The sequence below is a fragment of the Schistocerca piceifrons genome, chromosome 1 (genome assembly GCF_021461385.2).
Source record: "Schistocerca piceifrons isolate TAMUIC-IGC-003096 chromosome 1, iqSchPice1.1, whole genome shotgun sequence".
NCBI classification, from domain to species: Eukaryota; Metazoa; Arthropoda; class Insecta; order Orthoptera; family Acrididae; genus Schistocerca; species Schistocerca piceifrons.
In genome coordinates this window covers 341,160,990-341,174,800 of record NC_060138.1, presented here as the reverse complement: position 1 = coordinate 341,174,800, position 13,811 = coordinate 341,160,990, and the positions used below count along the sequence as shown (strand labels likewise).

The window sequence follows — 13,811 nt, the reverse complement described above, 5'->3', positions numbered from 1 at the left end:
TGAATTTGAAGTAAACATGTTTCCACCTATTAACTGACTAGGATGACAATTTTTTTGTATGGCTACTTTGAACCTACTGCCATGTCTTTTTAGTATAAGACTGTACTGTGGGGTCACATAGCAGGGAGAGGACTTGTATTGATTGTTTGGAGCAAACTTCAGAGAAAAGCCTAGAGAAAAACATCTGAAAAAAACATAGAAGCATGCCTTGACTGCAAAATCAAATCCAGCCAGTATGCCATTTATTATCCTACATTTTAAGGCATAACAAACAAGTCATACATAGGAAGAACATGGTAACAAATAGTCAAAATTCGTTCCTTGTGTCATAGAAAACTAAAAGGGAAGAATAAGAAATAACAACAACATTATTCACCCAAACAGCATTGCAGATAAGCACCCACTGCACAAGGTTCGAAGTATAATCATAAAATAAAATATAACAAGACTAATCTTCTAATGCAGTCTCAAGAGTTTCTGGGATAGCATAATTACAGAATACAGAAAGCAAGGATCTTGGAAAACCTAATGGGCAATGAAAGATATTTAGAAATAACCAAGCCATTGACTTCTGCTCTCGGTTTATTGATGTCTTGCTGATAATTTTATCAGACACAGACAATAAACTTCAAAGAGATGTGCATTTCATCGAAGAACATTGCAAGAGTTAAAAATAGCTGTATAAAACTTCACAACAGCAATGTGGGTGTATAAAACTTCATGACAGCAACATTACTATACAGTCAAGGTGGAGTCCAGGTAACAAACATAAGAATATGACTTGTTTCACCGTATATAGATGTCTTGACCAATCATCAAAATATTGTGCATGAACATGGAGCATCAGTTCCACTGGATTCCTGAAAAATACCCTTTGGTAATTTTGATCTGAAACACTTCAAGATTAACTCATGTACCATAATCTTTATCCTGTTTGCTTCTTAAAGCTGGTCTGTGTTGTTATCAGATTTGGAAGAAAATCCTTTTTCTGAAATGCTTTCCAATTAATATATACATTTGCCTATTGCAGGTACTTGAATGTTGCTCAGAACAAAATTGAAAGACTACCATCCCCAAATGAAGCGGGTTCACTTTCTCCAACACGAGGAGGGGGCAACAAGAATAATAAGTTTAGAAAAACTGGATATACTGCACCGGTATTGGAGGAAGTCTATTTACAGGTGACCAACTATACAGAATAAACAGAACTTTAGCTTTAGTTATCAACACACTGATTGACTGAGTGTGATGTATAGCAGTTAAGGTGCCAGGCCTGTATTTGAATGGAGTGCTTTTTAGTCTTAAGTCATTCTTTGTCGTGTTCAGTATGCACCATACTAAAGGAAAACTTTCATGGTATGGTATAACTCAAAGTATATTTTAACAAAGACAAGTCACTGTTACAAACTAATTATGCTTATATTATATGTTATTCGTGCTTATACATGCTAGAAATAACTTTATAAAACTAGAAGGAAACCTGTTTCAGAAGAAGCTGCTAATTCCTTACGAAGCAGCTGCTGTTTATGTGCTAATGCTAAATGAATATTTACTGACTCCACAGACCTTTGTGAAAGAATAACATTTTATCAATTTGCATTGAACAGTCTTACTTTTCCCCTACAAATGTCCAATTACTGGCTTTCGATAATCAGAAATTTTCAGAATGATTAGCTAATGAAGATGCAATTTTAATTTGCTTCTGATATTGTACAGACTTTGGAACCTGTGTTGTTAAATCTGCCAGCAGCTTGTTAAAGACCTTTGTGTAATTCCAGAGTGAAACTTTGCTAAGTGTTCAGGGAAATATTTTCTCTATCTTGTATTGTGGTTGTGTGTGTCACGCTTAATATTTTTGTGGTTAGTACTAGTACCATTAAGCTGTAAATGTATTGGAATCTGAGCATAAAAATTGCAAGAGCCTTGTGGAAGCCCCTGTAAGATCTGCAAGTTATCTGTTTTATATTTTTATTTCTACTTTCCACTTTCCTAAATCACTTCTGTTCCTTAAAAAAAACACGATAATTTTCTTCCCCCTCCATTGAGCAAATGAACTAAGCTTTGCTCCAGATAATCTTAATATGTTAATGGTACATTCACGCTCCTACCTCACTTCTACTATCATCTACCGCCCACCCCTGAACCCTGCCACCCTTCCACCCCCTATTACTGCATGCCATTCTGCCTGCAACTAGCGATGTGAACAAGTGGTAAAACACTGATTTATTTCTATGTCATTCACTGATTTGAGCTTCTGCTCTGTCTTCAGCAACCTCATCATTGGAGGCTGTTAAACTCTATTCTTACCTATTTCTTTGTCTCATTAACAAAAGGAAAAATAATATTTAAAATGTACATCAAATATGGTGCACGGAATCACATTTTTACAGTTTTGTAAATGAGTGGAACAAAAAGATTTTCAAAGCAAAGTAAGAAAAGAATTAACTAATATTCCTGTTAAAGTATAACTCTCCTTAGAGCATTTATGGAGTTTTGAAAATAGGAGAGACATATCGGTGGATAGAAGCCTCAGCTTGACCCACATATTTGATCTGTCTGAAAAAACCATCTGATGATGAATTGTAAAAATTTGAAAACAGTAACAGTACTTTGTGAGTAAAGTAACATGAAATCAATTTGTGGCTGGTAGCTGTACACCATCAACAATTTACACGGATTTAATGTGCCAGGATATTTCGAAACAACATACATTCTGTCTCTGGGTGTATAAGATTCAGTCTGCTGTTTCTTTAATTACATTACTGTATTAGGCTACTGTTATGTATTATTTAGGAATTCTTACCACCAATCTTAAATAGCTTTGTGTAACAACTATTGATACATTTATTAATAAGGAAACAGCAAGATATTATTGATTAATTTACTAGTGAAAGATGAATTATGGTCAAAGTGGAATTTGAATAATAAGACAGTAAGAAGTACAGCGCTGAGAGGCTGTGAAAATAAATAGTGACATACTGTTAAGTACATTTATGCATTCCGATTAAAAAATTGAAGAAATGTCTCGTTTTATAGATTTTTTTAAAATTTTATTTATTTATTTATTTTTTTTTAACTTATGCAGGATAATCGACTGGAAGTTATTAGTGATGACATTTTCAAATTGTCATCTCTTGTGACGTTGGATATTTCAAATAACAAATTGCAAGAGCTACCATATGCTGTGTGGAGAGCTCCAAAATTGAAAGAACTGAATGCTGCATTTAACCTGCTGAAAGAACTTCCTATATCTCCACCAGAGGTAAAAAATTATGCAATGACTGAAAATATTCTGATAAAACTGTAAATTTAAAATTACACAAATGTGTATTAAAATTATTTAGGAGCATACTGAAGCCCAGAGTCCTGTGCATAGTGATGGTACAAAATCAGCTGGTGTAGCTGATTATGGCGACCATTCAGAATCAACCAGTTGCTCAGAAATTTCAGAAGACTTGAACCTTAGCAGTGAAGATCATCTCCTTGATGCGCAAACTTTCCACTCAACATTCATGAAAACCAAAACTGTCGAGTGAGTATCACGAACTCATATTGACAATCATATAACACAATTAGTCTTTGAATGTTTGTAATACAATATGTCTTTGAATGAAACTAAGTTTTCTGTGAATGAATGTGCAGTTTCTTTTTAATCAATTCATTTTGACTTTCAGATCCATATTGATATTTTGAATTGTAAACAGTTTCCCTTTTTTCTATTTCTGCACCACGACTTCGTTTCAGTAATCAGAATAAGTTTATATAGCTCATGGGCCACTGCAGATTATTTTTGTTTCCTTGTGTTTTAGTAAATGATATCTTATGTATAGTTACAATATTGCAGAGTTTTTTCTTGTCCTTAATCCCATTTCCTACCTTTTTTAGTTTTGTTCATTTCAGTCTCATTAATTATTTTATCTTTGTTCTCCCGGTTCTGCTACTCACTACTCCCTCTTTCCATTACCCATTGCACATTGCACATTACACATTATTCATTATTCATATTCATTACGTCCTCCTGTCTGGACTATCTCCCTCTTCATATGTTATGGTCTTACTTCCCTTCACCTTCTTTCTTAGCCATTCTTTTTGATGTTGATGACATGTTTATGAAATCAAAATGTATATTGTATGTTTAGATATAGTAACTTACATATTAAAATGAAACAACTTTGTAAATATCACTGTTTTTCTGCTGGTTTAATCATACTGCTTTCCTTTGTCAGTAATACTACTAAAACATGAAGTTCATGGGGTTATGCATTTCCTCTTTTTGTTTGTTGTAGACATTTGGATGTTTCTCATCACAACATATGGAGTCGCAGTGTGGAGGTGACTGAGCAGATCATGCACACAGATGAAGAACACGACGAGAATTGCTCAAAGCTCTCAGCTTTAAATTTGGCACATAATTTATTCACTGGTGTACCAATAGCACTGCCTTGTTTGGCTGTAAATTTGACAAGACTGAACCTTAGCTATAATAGGTATTGCTTGTTCTGAAATCTCTTGTATTTCTAGATGTAAATATTTGTCACTGTAAATCATGACAGAAACAAAAGAGTAATGAACAGAATTCCAAGAGTGGTGTAATGTCATTTTAATTTTTGCACTTTTCTTGTAGTTTTGTCATGGCTACTTTGCTTTTCTTATTCATTAATGTTGTCACATTGTACTATGAACATACAAAATGTTGTTAATACTTCACAGCCTCCGTAGTATGAGCCACATCACATCGTATCCAAGTTCACTGAAGCAGTTAGATGTGTCACACAACCAAATATGTTGCTGGCCAAGTTTACCACAGATTGATGGTGTTGATGGTAGTGAGCATTCAGTAACTGCCTGTTACTCTATGGTAGATGCTGGTATGAAAGGAAGTACAAAAATACCATTAATGCCAGGCAAGTCATTCTAATCAGTATTGTTTAATATGACATGCAGTGGAACATTCACAAATAAATATATCATTCAATGCCTGATGGAAGTATGCTGTATGTATGTTTCATGTGCTGCCGAGAAATTATGAAGTCACTTGCTAAGTTAATAAATAGAAACACCTGAAAGCTTTCTTAACTTGTTTGTAATAAGTTTCTTTGTTCCCACAGGTCGACGATCATTAAGAAGTACCATCTTGAATTATGTTTGCACACACAGGCGACATCTTCGACTTGACAACCTCCGCACACTTATACTCTCTGACAACAACCTTAGCCGTATACAGTTATCAACAGATGATGATGGGGGAAGTTCTGTATCTGAAGAAGATGAAACTGATTGGGTATGCTCACTCTGCAACTACTGAATTGATATAACATTATGTTGAAAGAATTCAAAAAATTAGAATAGATTTAAAACCCTAATCTCGTACTTACCTAGGTAAGTGTTTCATTGGCTGTTGTTTAACTACATAACCTCTGTGCAGATATTTAGATTATAGTGAAATTTAATTCTCTTTCTCCGTACGATAACACCAAATGAGGTACCACAAATTCAGTATTCCAGGCTCTTGTTATGAAGAACCAAGCCCAGAACTTTGTAGAAGCACTTGATACTTATTTCCACATAGAACATGATCCAAACACATTAAAGGAATATGGTTTTATCATGAAATTCTGTAGGGTGAAAAAATGCAACCTTTTGACAGCTGCAGTGATACTGGCACTCCAAGCTGCTGGCCAGTAGTAACAGAACAACACCATGTTATCAACTGAGAAATTGCTACTTTTTATTCTGTTGCTTCCATATTTCCAAGTCACTAAATTGGGGGGGGGGGGGGGGGGGGCGGGGAGGCATTTCAAATACAAACAGGAAAATGTTACTAAACTAATTTCCCACCTCCTGCTACTGTTAAAATACAATAATAAAATCAGGTTGCAATATAATATATACAGTTCACTGTAACAGAGTCACAATCATATCATGGTAAATGCTTTAACATAAAAAATGAATTGTGACCTGATGTGGCGTAAGTTCAAAAGGAACTGATTATGAGTATATCTGGATGCTTGTCATGTACTTGTTGATGGTTACCTCCGACTGCAGTTAGTTTCAGAAATTTCCTTACTGATTACTAATTCATGTTAATACATTCAAAACCAGGCACAATTTACATTCTTAGACATGAGCCACTATTTATTCATGTCGAAGACTTTTTCGCGCTGTACTTTCTTCTGTGCCATGCGTGTGCCTATCATGTTTATCAATTCTGCTTCACAGGTATCAAAATGTATGTATCCCTTGTACATTCTTTTTCCAAGCTGTAACATTTAGCCTTCCAACATGTCCACCTGTAGTGCTTCCTCCTGATTTATGTGCATATCTTAACCTTCAGCTGGCACATGTTCCATTAAATTCAGCACTGATTCAGTTCCTGTTCACTTTTGGCTATCACTGCTGCATCATCAGTGAACTGTATTGTACTAATTTTGTGTCCTTGACAAACAACAATAGTTTCTTTGATTCCCTCATTCCCTTTTCAGTGAACAAATAGACATCAGAGATGACAGTGAACTTGACTTCCACCTTTCCTGGTTTTGGTGTCTGATACAAATATGTCTGTACAGCTTATTCTATTTCACTTTGAAGAAAGAGAATGAGTTTCCATTTCTTTCTTACAGCTCAGTTTGAAAACCAGACACAGTAAAAGAAGTCAGACAGTTCATCTAACGCACACAGAGGTCAGTATGGAAAGGCAGCATGAGTAAATACTGAAGTGGCCTATGCCAGACTCTAGCCTGCTGGCGCACATGGAGCCTGGCCCACATCACAGCAGTTACAGAGTGCAGTGATGCATTTTCCATGTCGGTGTATTACTGAGGCTCCTTAATCACAACCCCGATCCTCTATTTTGAAATGGCCTTTAGTTCCTAAAATGACCTACCCAGTGCAAGGAGTATGTAGGTAGTGTAGGTAGGGTGCAAATGGTTGACAGTCTTCTGCTTTGGACATCCCTTGAGTGAGAAGGCTGTGGAGATGCTGTTTCATTTAAATGGGTGTTGCCATCGAATAGGAGAAGAGAACAGTCAGTCAGAAGTTACTGAATGGTAGCTGCTGCATTACCTGGTGAGAGCTTATGACACCTGGCTCAGATAGCTTAAGCACTGCTGATCCTGGTGTTGTCACAGTTGATCCTGAGATGTTTCAACCGTCACCAACTGATGGCCATGACGAGCCGCAGTAGATCTCTGGTTTCATCCTGGTGTGACCCCAAATGTTTGTGCTCACTTTCGCATATCAGCTTCGGATGGTGTGGCACTGTCCTCCTCTCCCATCATCGGTGTGAACAGTAAATTGGTGAGCATTCAGTGAGGCTGACTGTGAATCATCTTGCCTTGCCTGCTGCCCTTGACGGGTAGTACTCTGTATGATGTTAGAAAACTATTTAATTTTCTTGCAGATGTGGTAACACAAAATTATTAAGCATCTGAATTTTTAAAAGTATGCACAGTTGTCTTTGCAGTGCTATTGTATGCAGGGTGATACAGGGACATGGTTAGATGTTTCATGTTGTTGCAAGTGCAGATGCACTTTAAAGTGGCTGCTGTAAGTTGCAATCCATTTATCAGTCTTGCATTGCGTGTACCCTCAGTGGCAAAGACATTTAATAAAGTCATAGTGGTGGATGTCATGGCAGTGTGCTGTTAACTTAAGCACATATAGGAAGTAGGAGTATGAATTATTCCAGTGAGCCACATGGCTTCCAAGAAATGTCCCACTAAATCAGCATCGGGACTTTGCTTGGGCTCCAGCCTTGTGGAAAATGTTTGCGAAGGCACTGATTGTTGTGTTCTATGTACCTGGCAATGCTGGATTAGGTGTGTAATGTCCCCATCCAGTTTGGTTCAATCAACATTCTTCTTATAAATATTTTTTATACTTGTAATTGATGAAGTAAGTTAAGAATGCAGTATAACAAAGAGTATGGAATAACAACCTTGCATATTTCATTCTCATAAATTAAGAATAGCACACTTTTGAAAGCTTGAAGTTGTTGTTTGCAAAATGTTGACACAGGGTTGACTGTTGTGCTGTTGATAGTGTGATTGGCCAAGCTTGTTGCATATAGGGTAGTGCTTTTCTAAAAGTAGGATCTTGCCTCTTAGCTATTGCTACATCCTGAAACATGGTGAGGAAGCCTTATGGCAGTTGATTGATGTCACAGCCCATTTGAAAGGGAACAATTTAGTTGCTATTGATCCCTGGATCTGGTCCCATAGGCAATGTAGGGAATAACTCTGCATTTGAGCATTGTTACGATGAGCAGTAATAAATGGTAATGTGCTTGATTTTATTGGCTTCTTCACAACCTGGATCATCTGGATACTTTCCCCCATCATCAGCTCTTCTGAACTGCACAGATAGAAGCTGTACTTACAGCACATTCTCTGCTCCCAAAATTATCCCAGACTCATCCTACAATACCTACTGTCCACACACCCTCCACCCAACAGTTTTTGCTCCCTCTGTTCTATCACCTCCTCCCCTCACCCTCACTGCATGCCACTCTCTCCCAATGCACTCACCAGTCTTTTCCCATTCTTCACTCCTTTCCTTTTCCACTCCCCATCCCCCCCCCCCCCTCACCCCTTGACTCCCCACAGCCTCCCAAAGCTGCCCGTGGCAGCCATGTTCTGCTGCCTTCTAATCCTTGCACACACTGCCAGACGGCGCTCTTCCCACCCCCACCTGTGCTCTGCTGTCCTTCCCTTTCTCATGCCCCACACCTGATGGCTGCTTTCCTTCAACACAAGAGTTTGCAGTCTGCAGTCTGGCCAGAGTGGCCAGAGATAGTCGTCATGTGTGCATGAGATGTATCTTCGTGTGTGTGTGTGTGTGTGTGTGTGTGTGTGTGTGTGTGTGTGTGTGTGTGTGTCTTCAACTGAAAGCTTAGTGTGTAACATGTGTGCCTTCCTGCAACTCCACATGTCATCTTCATGGTGAATAGTGATCTATCCTTTCATAATTGTTGATATTTTGAAAATTTGGTAGATATAAAGCCCAGCATTGGAGCTGGTGTGCAGTTTGATGGACAGTTGGAATTTTGGCCCAGAAAGGGAATGGAAGGTTTGTGCTTTGTAATTGGGTGAAATTTATAGTGGTGTAAAAAAAAATTTAAATTCCTGTACACCATTAGTAAACGCTACAGCCTCCTTTTCATTTGAGAATGTTATTTTTACGTTGGAAATAATGTTTTTTACGCAATTGGTGAAGGTCACTTGGAAAGTTATGTGATAAGACTAAGACGACTCCATGTGAAGAGATGTCAGTTGCTAGGATCAGAGACAGACCTGGTTGATATGCCCATTAGCAGGGTGATAATTTTATCTTGTTTTATAGTTACTCAAATTTTGTATTTTTCTGGCATAACAGATTCAAAGAGAGAGAGAGAGAGAGAGAGAGAGAGAGAGAGAGAGAGAGAGAGTGCAAACATCCAAGGATTTTGTTCATTAGACATTATGACAGCACCATCTTTTCTCAAGTGCCTCCAATATGGTCCTAACATTCATTTTGTCCATCTTAGGTGAACCTATCATTTACCATACTAGACAGTGCTTCCTTTTCTAACACCTATCTAATTTTCTGGAAATAATATTTAGTTTCTTATTTCAGTACATGTTAAATCCACAAACAAATAACACTATGAGAAAGTTCCTGAGGTTTAGTGACAAAGTGAAAATTCAACTTCAATAACAAATAAGGGAATGTGATCCTTTAACTAGGATATTTGTTAAAATTCATGTGTGGTCCTAAAGAAAGTCATTTCAGTACTGTGCTAATAATTTTTCTCATTATTGTAGATGTAGTAAACTTGTTGTACTACGCGATTGCTCATACACATTTCTTTGCACTATGAATTCCACTGTCTTTGATAGCAGTAAGCAAAAAACAATTTTTTTTGTACTGGAGAGAAGATTCCTATCATTTTGTAAATAAATAAAAAAGACTTGTATCATTTTCCTATTTTCAGGACCTGTTAAATTCTCCTGCCAGTTCAAAGAATCGACTTATGTTTCCAAATTTGAGTATGTTGGATATTAGCAACAATCAGCTCCGTGAAATACCTCAAAACATCCATGAACTGAGTAACTTATCTGTTTTAAACGTCAGTGGAAATCCAGGTATTTATATACATTAACTGTGACCATTTGGTATAGTGAAAAGCTTAATCATATATTGGTACTGTTACATATTGTCTTATTACATTTTCAGAAAGTGTGTCAATAGTTCTTAAGTAGCTTGCATAAAAATATTATTTTTGTTGCCATTAATCAGATTCAAAAAAACAAAAAGATAAGGTTTTTAAGGCATTTAAATATTTGTCTTTCATAATTTCACATATTTTCATGTTTTCTAGCCCACATTTTGTAAATGGTTTTATTAGAGTGCAATTGTTTCCATTTATTCACTTAATAAATAAAGGAAATATTTTACAGGAGAAATTGCCGTAGAAATTAAAAAAAACTATCATTGTAAGTGTTGACTCTGGATCATATATTAAGTGGAAGGAAATTAGGACTAGGACATGATGCTCGTTTACTGTTCAGTATGTTTTTTCTTTTACTATTATTTTCTTTATACGCTGGCAGCAAATGCCCTCATTACCACCAGTGCAACCATATTTATCAGTGCTAGGATGTTACTGTAGTTTATTATTACGTATTAGTTTTTGATGATTTATTGTGAAACATTATCTTCAGACTTGGCAACAGTTTTGTGTCAGCTCTGCCACCTTCTGCGTTGGCTCCCATTTAGCAAGAGATACTTCGGAAAATGCCAGTCTTCATCTGATTTTCTTAAATGTTTACTTTTTAATTGTTAATATTTCATAGATGGATTTTTTTCTGTATTTTTAGTGTAAATACTGTTTTATTTTCAGATATTTGTGAACTCCCACCCCAGATGGGTCTGTTATCCAGACTATGGAATCTGAATACACGTGGATGCAGTCTTCAGGAACCACTTAAATCTATGATTGATTCCAAGAAATATAAAACAATGGATGTAATTGGTTACCTGAAATCAGTACTTGAGGATGCAAGACCATATGCACGAATGAAGTTAATGATTGTTGGTGTCCAAGGAATTGGAAAAACTTCTCTTTTGGAGCAGTTGCGGCAGGAGGGAACTGGATCATACAAAAAGAAGCCTGTTGAGGTAGATATTAATTTAGAAACTTCAGTGTAGAAACCCAAAATCCTTTGTTATTAGTGTGAGAATGTTGTGATATGGTGCTAAATATGTGACAAACAGAGGGCAGTAATTGTTTTCCAGGAATGAACATTTAGTAAAGAGTGAATGAAATATTGTACAAGTGAAGTGAAATGAGACAGGTCAGTCGAAAGAATCACATAAATGCAACTGTCCAGACTTTTGTGTTTGCTTCATGTTATTTTACCCAACATTCATCTTTGCTGTTCAGAGAAAGATTTGATTGTATGGCAGTGTAGGACATCACTGAGACATTAGGGGATTTGTTATTTGCATGGCTTCCAAATGTCCACTGCCTCATTGAATTTGTACATAGTGGTAAAGTTCGTATTAAAACAAAGTCAATTTCTAGACACTTTGCAGTGAGAATATTTATCTTACCCATCTGCACATGTGTTTCTTGTTCTGCTGTCATCAGTGCCATATGAAATTTTTAATGTGCTAGATTTGTTTAATCAGTCTATGTATTATAATTGTGAGGACACTTTAACATGATAGCTGTCCACAAGCATGAGAACTTCAACTTCCATGGGAAGGGTAGAGGGGTGAGGGGGATCAAGGACCACCTCACTCTCACAGGGTTGGAAGCCTACATCTGTGATTGTGCTTCTGTGGAAATGAATCTTACATCTGGTCATAGGGATCATCAGTCTTTTCTGGTGTTGTGGGAGCTGTACCCGCACCCCTAGGTGCATCAGGATTAGTCCCATTACTCATTTGAAAATAAGAAAAGAAAACAGCACACAACAAAGTAAAGTGGATTACACAAGCTTCTGGTAATGGTGACCACAAAACTGGTTGCTGAAGTTGGAAATATCATAAACAAGGCACTTCAGGCCCAACGTGTGCTGATATGTTACATAATCATAGATCTAAAACCTCTCAGCCATAATTGTCATGTTAAAAGTGTCTGCACTTTGTTGTTGTTGTTGTTATCGTTATCGTTCTCATTCTTTCTTTCCTCCATTCCGTACTGCACGTGTGGTGATATCTAATCTATCTCCCCACTCTTCATTCACATATTGTCTACTGTTAAGAAAAGTGGGAAATCAAAAATGAGGCATGTTATGTAATGAAAAGTAGGGGTGTCATACTTTGATTTTCGTACTACATCATGTTATCTGATACAATAGTGGCTCATTTCTCTTTCCTCTGTAATTCTCCGCAACTGAGCATACCTTAATCTTAATATTCTACTTAACAATGATAACAATTTTAGTTTTGGAAATCATTGCCAACCTTTATTTTTCAGCACTGGGCGAAAAGGATGGGCAATAAAAATATAAATGTGAAAACTGCAAGAGGATGTAACATGTCAACAGTTGGTGTAGACATTGGAGACTGGATTTATGAGAAGAAGATAAGAGGGCAGTCATCTTATGGACCAGTTGTTTTCAGGTTTTGTCTTTTACAGTGATGGATGTTGTAAATAAAATATATGACTTACATTGCAAAAATATATCCTTGCTTAAATTTGTAATATTTTATTAATTGATTTTTGTTTTAGAACATGGGACTTTGGAGGTCAAAGGGAATATTATGCTACACATCAGTATTTCCTGTCCAAAAGAAGTTTGTATCTTGTTGTGTGGAGAATCCCTGATGGACAGAAGGGCATTAACGAGATTTTACAGTGGCTGGTGAACATACAGGTTAGCCTTTACAAGTGTTTGCGAATGAGAATTACATCTGAAAAAATTATTACCAGTATTAAGAAATAGTTTCATGTTTTAAAGGTAATAACTATTATTATTCTTGCTTTTAGGCTAGAGCACCAAACTCGCCTGTCTTAATTATTGGTACACACTATGATCTAATGAGAGAACAGTATCCAGCATCAACATCAGAGGAACTTCAGCAGATAATAAGGGATAAGTAAGTGTAAAAAAGAATTTTCTCTTGTCCTAGTTAAAATGCAGTTTTTTATAGTTGTATTTGAACTTTTCATTTTGTTTTAACAGGTTTATCAACATAGTAGATGCTGAAAAGTGTGGTCTTCCAAGAGTACTTGACACAATAGAAGTCAGCTGTAAGACACGCCACAACATTAGACTTCTTTGCAATCTGGTTTACGACACAGTTTTCAGTCTAAGGTCACCAGGTGAGTCCTACATTTTCATTTGGCATACAACTCTGTTTGTTAACTACAAAAGCATGGATCTTCTTTTATAGTTTCTGGTAGAGTGGAAGCCATGACCTCTACCAAAATGCATTCTCTATAAAGGCATACAGCTCATTATGTCTTCGCTAGTGGTGGTGCAATTATCATCAGCGATAAAATTTTATGATGTAACTAGAAAATAAAAAGCAGACTTACAGTGGATAGAAAAATTTGCAATATTAATCTAAAATTAATTAGTTGCAATTAAATCCACATTTTTGTAACCAGTCTTTCTTCTTCTTCTTCTTCTTCTTCTTCTTCTTCTTCTCAAATACGTAAAAAAAGGATGTTTGATTCAGTAGAGTGAGATTGTATGTTAGTAAGTAGACTGAGATTGTATGTTAGTAAATAAAATGACATACAGACACAGCCCATCAGTTGAAACAATGGATTAGCACATTGTTTTATGCTACCTGTCAGAAGTGTACATAGATGAAGA

The 13,811-nt window shown here is 36.5% G+C and overlaps 1 protein-coding gene across 1 annotated transcript in view; it reads left to right on the top strand.

Annotated features, from left to right (window-relative positions):
• Positions 1–13,811, top strand: part of LOC124720213 (leucine-rich repeat serine/threonine-protein kinase 1) — a 150,417-nt gene that overhangs the window by 39,344 nt on the left and 97,262 nt on the right. The window contains exons 11-22 of the mRNA XM_047245563.1: positions 1,031–1,181; positions 3,086–3,262; positions 3,345–3,532; positions 4,287–4,487; positions 4,711–4,880; positions 5,109–5,281; positions 9,971–10,121; positions 10,880–11,157; positions 12,464–12,609; positions 12,719–12,863; positions 12,977–13,086; positions 13,173–13,312. Coding sequence (XP_047101519.1) covers positions 1,031–1,181; positions 3,086–3,262; positions 3,345–3,532; positions 4,287–4,487; positions 4,711–4,880; positions 5,109–5,281; positions 9,971–10,121; positions 10,880–11,157; positions 12,464–12,609; positions 12,719–12,863; positions 12,977–13,086; positions 13,173–13,312 — 2,030 coding nt within the window. The remainder of the gene's footprint in view (positions 1–1,030; positions 1,182–3,085; positions 3,263–3,344; positions 3,533–4,286; positions 4,488–4,710; positions 4,881–5,108; positions 5,282–9,970; positions 10,122–10,879; positions 11,158–12,463; positions 12,610–12,718; positions 12,864–12,976; positions 13,087–13,172; positions 13,313–13,811) is intronic.